The 12290-nt window shown below is 35.2% G+C and overlaps 2 protein-coding genes across 3 annotated transcripts; one reads left to right on the top strand and one right to left on the bottom strand.

Annotated features, from left to right (window-relative positions):
* The first annotated feature begins 2583 nt into the window (after positions 1–2583).
* On the top strand, positions 2584–3741 carry LOC131433054 (putative gustatory receptor 28b). The gene is made up of 4 exons (XM_058599797.1): positions 2584–3252; positions 3322–3390; positions 3449–3538; positions 3603–3741. The coding sequence occupies exons 1-4, from the start codon at positions 2584–2586 to the stop codon at positions 3663–3665; spliced, it is 891 nt and encodes a 296-aa protein (XP_058455780.1). The 3' UTR covers positions 3666–3741.
* A 4621-nt stretch (positions 3742–8362) lies between these two features.
* LOC131431135 (uncharacterized) lies at positions 8363–10254 on the bottom strand. 2 transcript variants are annotated; one of them, XM_058596652.1, is made up of 4 exons: positions 8983–10254; positions 8860–8928; positions 8708–8797; positions 8363–8648 (listed from the first exon to the last, which is right to left on the bottom strand). In XM_058596652.1, the coding sequence occupies exons 1-4, from the start codon at positions 10015–10017 to the stop codon at positions 8589–8591; spliced, it is 1254 nt and encodes a 417-aa protein (XP_058452635.1). In that variant the 5' UTR covers positions 10018–10254; the 3' UTR covers positions 8363–8588. The 2 variants fall into 2 exon arrangements, with proteins under 2 accessions (XP_058452635.1, XP_058452634.1); XM_058596651.1 differs by having other exon boundaries at positions 8860–10254.
* Between the last annotated feature and the right edge of the window lie 2036 nt (positions 10255–12290).

Genomic DNA, 12290 nt, shown 5'->3' on the forward strand with positions numbered 1-12290 from the left:
CATTATAAATACGAAAATACGTAAATTATACGTATATGTGAATCGTTACTGTGAATTGATATAGCAATAACTTAGATATTATAAGATTATAACATATAATTTCTTCATTAATTCAGATAGTTATCGGTAAGTTTTCCCAACGTTATAATAACTAAAATGCAAACAAAACAACCTTTGTTGGCTTGAATATGGCGAATACAATATGGAGTCTCAAGAAGTGTATGAAATGTAAATAAAACCAGGATATTACTTTTTTCAAAACTACTTTTTGCCGAAAATAGTGAAAGGCAGAATAGTCATTTTTGTTCTATGCACTGTCATAAACACGAAGAAAATAATATAGGGATTGAACATCGATTGTGATAATATTATGATTCTCATGATAAATGAATTTAAAATAATGAGAAATCACTCTACTTGGAATAATTTTAAGCATTCCGGGTTATTTCGTTGTTTATTTTTCATATCTTCATAAACAGATTTGATTGAAGGCGCATAAAAAACAGTTAAGTAAAATTGAATTCCGCTCGACAATTTATGGATCGTTGTGAAATTTGTACCTTGTATCAAGTTTGTGACTTAAAGTACTTTTCTGCTTTTTTATTGATGATAGAAAAGTATTCTGGATTCATTCAATGTTTATAATGACGATGGTGACTAAGTTTCAACTAGTTTACTTGGAAACAAGTTAATTTCAAGCTATGAAAAGATAAGTTATTTCAGTATGGCATTATAACGTAACGACAACATATTTTTAGCCGATTTAACAACTAGTAGAAACTGCGCTTTTTGAGTCATGCAAGTAGTTAGATGTTAGTAACAATCACTCAAATATCTGGTTGCAAACTAGTCACAAACAAGCTAGTGTAACAAAAAATGTTACTTGGGGCTGAATACTGGATTACTGGATCTGTTGAGTACTTTTTACCATCATTCATTTATCTGCACCAAAACCGAAATTCTGGGAGCGATACTGAATTCAAGAGCTAAATTCGGAAATTTAGAACAGACTCAGAATTCGGTTGCAAAATTCAGGTTCGGATTCCAGATCAACAGTTCAGTTCAACTGAACTCATTTTTAGAACCCAGATTCCGAATTTTATTCTAGAAATGAATTCTAAACTTGAATTCCGAACCTTAATAAAGGAATTGAATTCAGTTCCAAAATCTTGTTCCAGAAACCATGTTCCGAAGCTCTGGAACTGAATTTAGGAATTAAATTCTGAAATTTTAAAACGAAAATGAATTAAATTCTGGTTCAGAAGTCAGTTCTAAAATTCAGGTTCGTAGTTCAGATCATTAATTTAGACTTTTGAATTATATTTCGCGCGGAAACCTTATTCAATTTTTTTTTTCAAGGTTGGTTTGACTGTCAGTGACATCTGTGCCAAGTGTCATGTCAAAATATTCATTAGTGTTTAGTATACGTCTGTCTTTCTGAAGAATTAAAAGTGCAATCGGCGATTTTCACAATGAGTGAAATTCCATTAGATATTGCGGTCGGAATGAAATTTCTGGTGCCGAAACGTTCAGAATGTTGCAAAAGGCCTTCGGTGATAATTGGAAGTGTTTTGTTCAAAGAAGGTCGAGAGCGCGTTGACGATGAACCACGTCCAGGACGGCCATCAATATCAACTGATGATGAACACATCATTAAAATCAAGAAAATGGTATTCGAGAATCGACGATTAATAGTCAGAGACCTCACTGGGATCGTTGGTATATCAGAAGGATCAGTAAAAACCATTTTAAAAGATCAGGCCGACAACTCTTGGTTTTAAACGACGAGAATGCACCATCACATACTGCATTGATTCTTCGTGATTCTTTCGCCTACAATTCAACCAATATCGTTCCGCAACCGCCTTATTCGCCTGATTCAGCCCAGTGTGACTTCTGGCTATTTATTTGTATGGTTTTGAATAATAAACGTTTATGCACAACATGTGCAAGTGACAATCAATTAGGGTAATAATCGGACTCGAAGTTGTTATTTTGAATGTGATCAGAATGTCTAACTTATTTGGGTTTAGTTAATTATTCAAGAAACATGAAAATATTCCGTACCAAGCAATATTGGAGCATGTTAGGAATGCGAACGTATTGCGGGAGGCTAGCTCTGGACAATTCGGTTGTTTTGTGTTCTAGAAGTCCGCTGATTACCACTCCCTTTCAATCATTTCCCTATTAATTATTGAAAGAGTTGTCTTTAACCCGTATCTATAGCTGCTCGACCTTTAGTCATCGTCTGCACGTTCAAGGATGGTTAATCGTCATAGAGTATTGTTCAAATATATTTTTAACAGTTTTACTACCATACTACGCTGCTTTGGATTATCGTCGTACTGTTTCAACAACTCTCACCGAGCATTTTATTTTTCCAATGCAATCCTCATATATACTATCATTTACATTCTGGTGTACGCATACTTTCTCGCACAGTATTTCGGAACATCCTATCGTGTAGTAATGCTCACAACTCCACAACTCAGTGGTTTTTTATTAAGTGCTTCATATATCACCGTTTATCTAGGAGGAATTGTCCCATGCGTCGAAGGGCTTATTCATCGAAAATCTATTCTCATGTTGTACAACAAATACATCCGCTTATGGCAGTTACTTAGTCATGATGTACCAGAAAATTTCGACGAAAAAATTTCTCATCGTTTTCTTCTCAAATTGGTCCTTCTGGATGGAGGCAGCATTGTCAGTGCATTGACGCTTCGCTTTCGGGAGTTTTGGTTGACCGGAGATTCATTTATGTTGTACGATGTTCTTTTCAATGTGTTTCTTCTGGCAATGAGTGCCAGTGTCACTAATCTGTTTGTGGCCGTTTCATATCTCGGGGCTCATTATTTTCGATTACTCAACTATAGAATTGGAATGGTCAATCGGATGCTGAAGGAACTAGACAAAAAAGGTTACTACTGGCGGTGTAAGCCAACGAAGAAAGTGTGGATGTACAATCGTCTTATCCGAGAGTTACACAAGTTAGCTCGACTGCACGGTGAAGTCAACCAGACCGTACAAAGATTCATGGAACTGCATGATGTTTCACTTCTGGTTTTGGTGACAAAAAATTTCGTCGCTATAATAGCAGCTTTATTTGGAACATTCACCATGGTGGTTGTGCCACTTCGGAACAATTCTGTGCCTACGATCGGAACGTACGGTTACCTTTTATTCAAATCCATTTTTCATTTCTTCCAATTCTATTATCTTGTGGAGAGTGCCACATTGTTTACTAAAAGGGTAAAATTGCTAAAACTACTATTTTTATAAATACCTATTATAATAAAATGCGTTTACTGATTTTGGCAGGGTGAGAAAACCGGAACTTTACTGGGCGACTTATCGAAGCAAGACTCAAACGAACAAGTGGATACTTCGGTAAAATAATTAAATCAGACCCATAATTTTCATTACATTACCAATTGTTTAATTTTAGATTGACTCATTTAGTCTGGAGCTACTCCACCGTGATCATAAAATCAACAACGCTGGACTATACCATATTGATTTCTCATTAATCTATGCGGTAAGTTGTAATCAAACTAACTGTTATCACGTGTTTGTCCCAGAACTTTAATTGTCTCTTGCAGGCTATGGCAACAATAATAAGTTATTTGATAATTGCAGTACAATTTCAAATGACAAATGATTAATTCAATGATCGACCACTTTTCACTAGTTCCGATTTTAAACCAAGCTCAAAATTGGTTATCAAGTGACTGCGTAATTCGAAACGTCCTCGAAATTTAAATTTGAGTGATTTCTAAATGAATGTGTCACATGATAAAAATGTTTTTCAGTTTTCTGCTAATGTAATAACTGTTCAATGATCAATAGAAACAAGGGGCGGTTCATATAAAACTTTAAAGTTGTTTATCCGAAATATAAAACATTGAAATAACTTAATCGAATATATTTCCTATAGTAAGAGAATTCAGAAATGAGTAACAAGTCATCAGATTTCATATGCTCCGATTTAGACAAAACTTTGAACAAGTCTATAGTATGACAAATTATTTGATTTGCACAGATGGAGACCAATTCGACACAAGACTTTTTTTCAAAATGGAAGATGAATTCTGCATGTACTTTCTTCAAATCGTTGTAACTCGAAAACTGTTAACTAACATTAGAGACCGTCTAAGAAGTAATGCCGCTGAAAAAAACAGTTCGACAATTGTGCAACACTGCTATTATAGCGACGTGAAAACTCTAAGCGAATGTACCTATTTTTATCTTACCCTTAAAGCCAATATCGAATAGAGACAACAGATCTAACTTTAACTAATGCACAATGGAGAAAAATGGACCAAAACGCGACGATTTTTCTGAGGCATGATACACAAAGCAATTTTTTGGTGTAAAATGGTCAGTAAAATCGATTTCATGTATTTAGAAGGACCGCACGAAACGCTATCATGTTCATTTTACCCCAAGTTCCCTTTTTATAATGCATTGTATTCAAGCTTAACTATATAACATGAAACCGAAGAACTTGCAGAAGAGCGAATAGAGTGTTTCCGATGTAAAAGAGTCTAAAAAATGGATTGCATATTGTTTTATTGACAGCAGTAAACTCATTGTACCGTTTTACCCCATTTCTTTTTTAGTTGTAATACTCAGTTGAAATATGATCTACAATCCAAAAGCAGATCCAATACGATCTATCAATATTGGTTCATATTACGTGAACAACATCTGTGATGTGTGAATGATAGTACTAGCCTGTTTAACCCGTTTTACCCCAATTTATACCATAAGTCGTATTTCTGATTAAACTTTCTTTCGCATATCGAAAACAGGACGATTGCGGTTGATGAAAATCGATTGATATTACGAAGAAAGACCTGAAAATAGGATTACAAATGTATTCAATGACCGCACGAATCTTGTTGTGCCGTTTTACCCCAATTTGGCATTTGGCATAATACCATTTGGTGTAACACCGTTTGGCATAATAGTTATTTGGCGTCCCTGGTTGGCGGTTCAATGCAATAGGGCACTGGTCTTACAAACCAGTTGTCGTATGTTCGAGCCCCGACCTGGAAGGATTCGTAGTGTCAGTAGAATCGTAGCACCAGCCTTGGAATGGTTCTGTACACTCTGAATCGGCTGCGAAGTTTGTTGAAACAAAAGATCAAATTCCACTTCAGGAATGTAATACCGAGGTTTTGTTATTTGGCATAATGGTAATTTTTTTCGATTACAGAGGTTTTAACATTGTTGTCATTCACCTCTTCGGACCAGAAAAGTTTTCTGACACTATGTGCGGGGTTGGGAATCGAAACCAGGTGGGCAGCGTGATAGGCATCGACTTACCTATCACGCTATACCCGTTCCCGGCATAATGGCCATTTGACATAATGGTCATTTAGCATAATGCCATTTGTCATAGTAATAATCGGATTCACAATATTTTAATGTAATGTAAATTTTCGTTTGTTTTTCGATCGAGTGATATTTTGCAAGGAAAACTCGAACAAACTGTGTGAATTTGTTATGCAGTCCGAATATTTCGATAATATTAGGTGAAATAGAATTATTATTTTTAATTTTTAAAATTCTGTTGTAAATAGAGTAAATAGCACACTGTCATTTTATATAAGCAAAGAGACTGGGGTCCACTAGGAGATTGATAGTACCTATTAGCTCTCTCCGGACAGTACCAGCCTAGATTCCGTGTGGGATCCGGCGGAAAAAAAATGAACCAAGAATAGATCCACTGGGTTCCTGCTTCTATGTCGTAAAAGGCGACAATTGCTGGAGTTTCTTTTTCCTTTCAGTTATCAAATATTTTCAATGTTTCACTTCTGATTACTATATTTTACTAAATTATCTCTTCATTCAACCTATCAATTTCCGTCTAGATTCTGAGAAAAGTTTTATTTGGAATGTTTTTTTCTTCCATGTTATTGATTGTCTTTCAGGATTATAAATTGAATGATAAAAATCAACTATTGTGCAAATCCGTTGATATTACAAAGTTAATAACAGAAATAACATATATCGGTATATTGAATACATACTAAAAAAAAAACACTTGATATTAATATTTCAAACAATAAATTAATATTTTTCTCGGTAGCCGGCTGCCCAGATAAAAAAATATAACCAATAAATAATTTTAATAATTGATTAAAATAATAAAGCGGAAATAATAAGGAATCAAGACGCGCATGAAATCTGTTGACTTTTATTCGACTCGACGGATATAACCGTTGGAATTTTTTTTATGACCCATCGTTTTTTTGTGCGGCTGCCAGAGCAAACTTGAGTTAGTCTACGCGCCTTTTACTGCCAACCGGTAAAAGTGGGTGAACCTTTTCGAAACTTCGATCCAACCTGTTCAAATTGCTACGTACTTGAAGACCATGTACATGATTATGATACAGAATCTTTAAAGTTCAATTACATTTTCATAATATTTTTGAAACTCCACCAAATTTTCGGCGAGGCTACAGTATTGAGTCGTGATTAATGATATTCTTCCCAAACAAGAAAACGTATTTCTTTCATATGGATGTCGTTTCAGAGTTCAAAGGAAAGTTCAAAGAGTTCTTCGAAATTTCATGAAATTACTTTAACATATATTCAATAATTATTGATTAAATTTTGATACGTACACAATCGGTACAAATACACCACGTAATTGTACCCACAAACCAATAAACTAATAATTGTCAGATTCACTGCACCAAACACGGTGGCAATAGTGCTATCCGATGAAAAGTTCTTCAACGAACTTAGTTTATTTTATATATGTTACCGTAAATAGACAACAGGCATCCCACCGTTGGAAATCAACGAGACTGACAATAACGATTAGACCAAAGTGAGTTCACAAAGTACATTAGAATAATCCATATACCATAAAAGTCCATTCATAGTTGTATAATAAAAGCATATTTTTAGTTTCCCTTGAAAAAGGCCATCAAAAACGGCCGAAACGTCGGGCAATTTTATAAACAAATCGTTTGCCTATATTCATTTGACTGAGAAAGCCGTATTTTTCCGAATCACTTACATTTTTTTATTTAAAAGATATTTTTTATTCAGGCCTATTTACGTACAAACTTTACGTGGCCGATTGAGTCGGTTTTTTAAATATTTTTTTTTGTATTGGATCTCGTTGTCACCCGTTTTCTATGGGAAGAGGAGCTTCCATTTCCCTCCTGCGATTGAGGGACACTTTGTTCGTGGTTCGTCTCGTCATCCATTGCCGCATCGGTGGTATTGTTGTTGATTTCCGTCTTGAGTTCGTTGCTAGTCACTATAGATGCGCCTTGTTGTATATTGGTTGAAGTTGCTGGTTGGTTGGAGGGTAAGTTGTTAACTGCAGCTGATGTCCTTTGTTCTATAGGGGGACTTAAGAAGGTATAGGCCTCTTCAAGCGCATGCATAACAAACGTACGCCATTTAGAATACCGGGAAAAAAGTTCTTTCCCTTTTTTTTCGATAGAGAGAATCTTTTCGTATTAGGACATAGTTTTGCGAATATAAGGATCGACAACTTGAGGGAAGATCATACACACGCACTTCGATAGCACTATCTTCCATATATACTGGAATGTTGTACTTAATGTTTTCGTGATCCCCATAGTGCACATTGTTATTGTCTTTTGCGAATTGTATTGCATCCAACTCTTTATAAAACTGGATATAAACAACATTATTTGTCTTATTGCATTTAAGTAAATGCACACGTTTAATGTCAAGATGCATTTGCTCCTTAAGTAAACCTTCAAGTTCTCGTATCGAAGGTCGAATTTTGCACTGCCTGAAGTCAACAATAATTGTATTATTTCGTACCGGCGGTAGCTTTTGTTCGTTTGGTTCACTCATTTCGAGATCGTTCTATTGTTCACTACACAATACTGTACTTGGTTTCTTCCGTCCCGAACGTGAGCGGTTTTGTTTTATCGACTGACTTAGATGAGATGTGAAAGCGAACTGAATTTCACTTACATGTTGGCCGCTTCTGTTAACCCATTCTGATGATCCAATTACGGAACACTTGTTTTACAAACTTCGGCTATCAATCGTATTCCGTTTGTCCTGTTAAACGGAAGACTTCATATTTTTCAAGAGGTAATAGCAACTACTGAATCAACTTTGTGTAGTTACTCTTCATCGAAAAAAATCATTAATTTTCGTAAACATTGAGCCTAAATAAAACTCGAGGCTGAATTCAATTTTGCAATCAAAACAATCTTTTCCAAGCCCTATTTATACATAAACTTGACCTTGATCACCTGATTTAGGCACTTTCGCAAACTGTTTTTATTTTTTCTCTATTAGTTCTATAGATACCAAAATGGAAACGCTATATTTAAGACTTTTATTACCTAGTTCCATTTCAACAAATCGAACAACACCCTAGAATTATTCCTATATTTCTACTAACTGCACGCTATCATCAATCTTGTGTTCGCGAAGTCTGAATACGCGAGAAAACGTGAATTTTATAATCTCCTGCTATCGACAAAACGCAGTTGTGAATCTTATGTACACGCTTGATTTCAAATACATGAGAAACCGTTGATTTCAATCGAACCTAAATGGTAACAGCATCCACATTACTCCTTCATCTGGAATTGTACCGCTAATATCAAATAAGTGGCCATCGAAGTGAATGACTAAAATTGAAAAAAAATTGTAATTTCTGGAAATAAGAAAAGAGCAATAAAAACATTACCGTATACATCAACGAAAAGTCGAGTTTATACAAACCGCAGTTTTCAATCGCATTGTTTCGATGCAATAGCTCTAAGCTGATCATTTCAATCTGGAAAAATGTTAAAAAACATTACATTGATTTTAGCAAACATATTACCGATTTTATTATACCGTATTGTCTATATTTTCATTTGTTTTTGGAATCCCAAAGTCATCGATAATGAGTCCAGTTTTATCAGCCTGAAATCGGTATAATTCGTGCATTTGAAAATAGGTTATTAACCTGACTCTTACCCTTCTTGTGAACATTGCACCACTTTCTACTAGAAAAAAGAACTGACAGCAATAAAAAATTGCCATGTACAAATTGAAGCCGAGGGCGACAATCTCCGGTGTTTGGTTTCTTTCCAGCGGTATAACCACCAACATATATGTACCGAAAAATCCAGTAATGATAACTACAAAATCTTTGAGCACAGTCATGAACAATGAAAGGCCATGTACATCCATGAATCCTTGTGTCAGTTGATTTATTTCACCGTGCCAAAGAGCCAGCTGGTGCAGTTCAGTGTTCATTTTTTTCAAAACCAACAGTTTCTTCGCAGGATTCATTCGCCAGTAATGTTGAACGTGTTCGATATTGTGAAGTTTTTCGTTTATTCTCAACAGTCGGTAGTTCAATAGTCGATGCAAATGAGCTCCAATATAACCAACGGCAACAAACAGATTAGTGACGGAAGCATTCATTCCGAGAAAGAATCCGATCCATAATGCATCGTAAAGAGCTGGTCTATTTCGTGTCAATAGGTACGTTCGTAAACGAACTACGATTCCAACTACGAGAGCTAGGCCATCGAGGGCGAGCAACTTGAATGCGAACCGATAGAAAAGTTTCTTATCGAAGTTTTTGGGAACATCGGAACTTAGCAGGTGCCACAGTTGAATAAATTGATTGTAGAGAAAATGAATCCTTTTGCGATAGATCAATCCTACCAAGCATGCAAAGATTCCATTCAAATATATCGTGGAATAGGTGGCAAGCAGTAATATTGAATTGTTTCGTTTTTCCATAATACGAGCTCGCATTGCCATTAGAGAATACTGCACAAGAGCAACTGCGTAGGCCATAAGGTACACTACTGTATACAGCATACAGCTTTTCGATAACTTCACACGTTTACCGATCTCGTCAAATGAGTACGGAAACATACCAAACAATCGAAGCACAAACGGGAAAGCACTTAATGCTGCTTTGAAAAGAAAAACTGTACGCCAACGCATCGTGTAGTGGCAAGGATACCAAACTAACTGTTTGATATAATGGTGCATTTCCTAATAAACAGGTGATTCCTATCAGTTCGTAGTAACATTATTTATTGATATGATCGAAATAGAACGTAATTCCTATGACCTTCCCGAAAACTGTTTATTAAACAAAAGGATACAAGATACAATGCCATAAACTTCAATTGTCACAGTGAGATTGTTGTATTCAACGGTGGGAATGTTAAAAGCTAACATTGAAATTCGTATTACCAAAAGACAGTTCTAATATTTCAACGTATAATGATAGATTATCAAAAACAACTTTTTCACAATTCGGACAGTTGAAATTGTACCATTATTATGAGATAAGATGTGATCGTTCCAACCATCTGGAAGAAAGATAAACGGATCAGATTATTTGTAAATCTAGTTACTTTTGAGTGTTAAAACAAAAGAGTTCAAGTAAGATAAAACCGTATTTAAAAAATGACTTAAGTTTTATGAAATGATACTGGTGCAATTGTGGAAACTAGCATATTCTTGCTCATCAAACTACGTCTGGTACTATCACCTAAATCCCTTCTGGAGAACAGAACATTTAAACAAAATTATGGTAGATGACATCAGAACATGAAATGCGGTGAGACAACAGCGGCATGAGGCTATATTATACCATAGTAAACAAGTGAACCAATCGTGTATACAAACTAAACGAAACAAAATCGAATAACTAACCGGCTCTCAAATTCAATATTATATCGCAGAAAAATGAAAAACAGCATATCTCGTAAAATGGCTCTGAATTCTGAAAAAACTCGCACCAGAAAAAAAATCTGACTACTGAAATACGTATTACCAGGTGTCGTCTTGCTGTCAACAAATGGCGTATACAAGCTATTCAAACACATTTTTAAACTGCCCATACTCGCATATCAGTACCATATGGCTTTAGGCCACTTTTGAGTTAGCCCGACGGATAACGTCTATTGTTACCTTACATTCAGAAACTGCAAAAAATTGGGATTAGTTCAGTAAAATTTAAAAATATATCAAATCAAGTTTGTCCCATATGGAAAGTACTCGCTTATCTGTCCGACGCAATAAAAATAACGTTTTAGTGATTAAAAAATTTACAGGTTACGTTAATTTTTTTTCTCTGGCCACTATATCAACACTAAGCACTGGCAGTGCATGCAAAAATTTAAATAATGTTAGATAAGAAATCTTTAAATCGATCTTTGGATATAGCCGGTACGATAATTTTTCTTGGATAATTTGCATTTCGATCTCAGTTCCTCGCCAAAATATCTTCTTTTAGAATCAAATGTATTGCTCCCATTTATACTCACAATTTCATCCTCCGAAGCAACAAAAGATTGGAATTATCTCGAATGTACAGTGTTGAACGAGTGATTCCAGAATATTTCTCTCGGTGGCGTTGATGGCATTGAAACCTACAAAGTCAATGTTTGAGCTGTCTTCCGTGGAAAAGTCTCCACCATACAATTCAATTGCATCAAGAACTGGCATGATATCACCAATTAAATTATATTGAACGATTAAAAGTCCCACACAAATGGAAAATCACTAAAACATGAAATTTTGCCACGTACGAGAGAAGCATAGCATGCTTAGATGGGAACGTTATGCGGGTTTCTTTTCGTTCGTTAACAAAAGTACTTGTTGCGAAACAGATTTTATATAAACGAATGACAAAAAATATAATATTTCTTTCCATATGAAAAGTTTGTAATGTAATTCATATATATTTCATTCAATAGTATCACGAATCATAGTAACGGAAAAAAGCGAACGATTTCCGAAATATGTATTGATCGTTTTCTCAACTTGTCAATTTTTAATATGGGACTGATATGCAAGTATGGACAGTTAAGGTCAAGCGATATACACTAACCGAAGTAGTTCTAACGGAAAATTGATTCCCCTGGATTGGAGAACGTTATAGGTTCAATTTCCGTATGGGAAACATTTTTTGACAAGTATTCATCGTCACAGCTAAAACAACTATTGCTTTGTGAAAATCGATTTACAGTCATTTTATTGGGACAATCGAACGAAAAACAAAATTTTACAAAAACGAAAAAGTGATAGTGTGCTACAAAAAACTTACCGAGTACATTAACGTGAAATCAACCTTGAACATTCCGAAATTTTCTACGCTATACGATTGATGAAGTAATGCCATGGAAAACATGTTTATCTGAAAACAATAAAAAAACAACTGTTTCAACTAGCTAATGGTATCAATACACAGCAATTTTTCATCTTTTGCATTAGGGTAATATCAAGACTCGTAAGGCATTCTTCTTACTCAA

This window comes from Malaya genurostris, chromosome 2 (assembly GCF_030247185.1).
Source record: "Malaya genurostris strain Urasoe2022 chromosome 2, Malgen_1.1, whole genome shotgun sequence".
In the NCBI taxonomy this organism is placed as follows: domain Eukaryota; kingdom Metazoa; phylum Arthropoda; class Insecta; order Diptera; family Culicidae; genus Malaya; species Malaya genurostris.

What these genes read in the sequence shown, in the direction of transcription:
- LOC131433054 (XM_058599797.1), top strand. Translation starts at nt 2,584, where the DNA reads ATGTTGTACAACAAATACATCCGCTTATGGCAGTTACTTAGTCATGAT. An exon ending in ACGAACAAGTGGATACTTCG is followed by an intron (nt 3,391 to 3,448) that starts GTAAAATAATTA and finishes GTTTAATTTTAG; the next exon opens with ATTGACTCATTTAGTCTGGA. An exon ending in ATTTCTCATTAATCTATGCG is followed by an intron (nt 3,539 to 3,602) that starts GTAAGTTGTAAT and finishes TGTCTCTTGCAG; the next exon opens with GCTATGGCAACAATAATAAG.
- LOC131431135 (XM_058596651.1), bottom strand. Translation starts at nt 10,017, where the DNA reads ATGCACCATTATATCAAACAGTTAGTTTGGTATCCTTGCCACTACACG. An exon ending in ATGAAAATATAGACAATACG is followed by an intron (nt 8,798 to 8,859) that starts GTATAATAAAAT and finishes ACATTTTTCCAG; the next exon opens with ATTGAAATGATCAGCTTAGA. An exon ending in ACTTTTCGTTGATGTATACG is followed by an intron (nt 8,649 to 8,707) that starts GTAATGTTTTTA and finishes TTTCAATTTTAG; the next exon opens with TCATTCACTTCGATGGCCAC.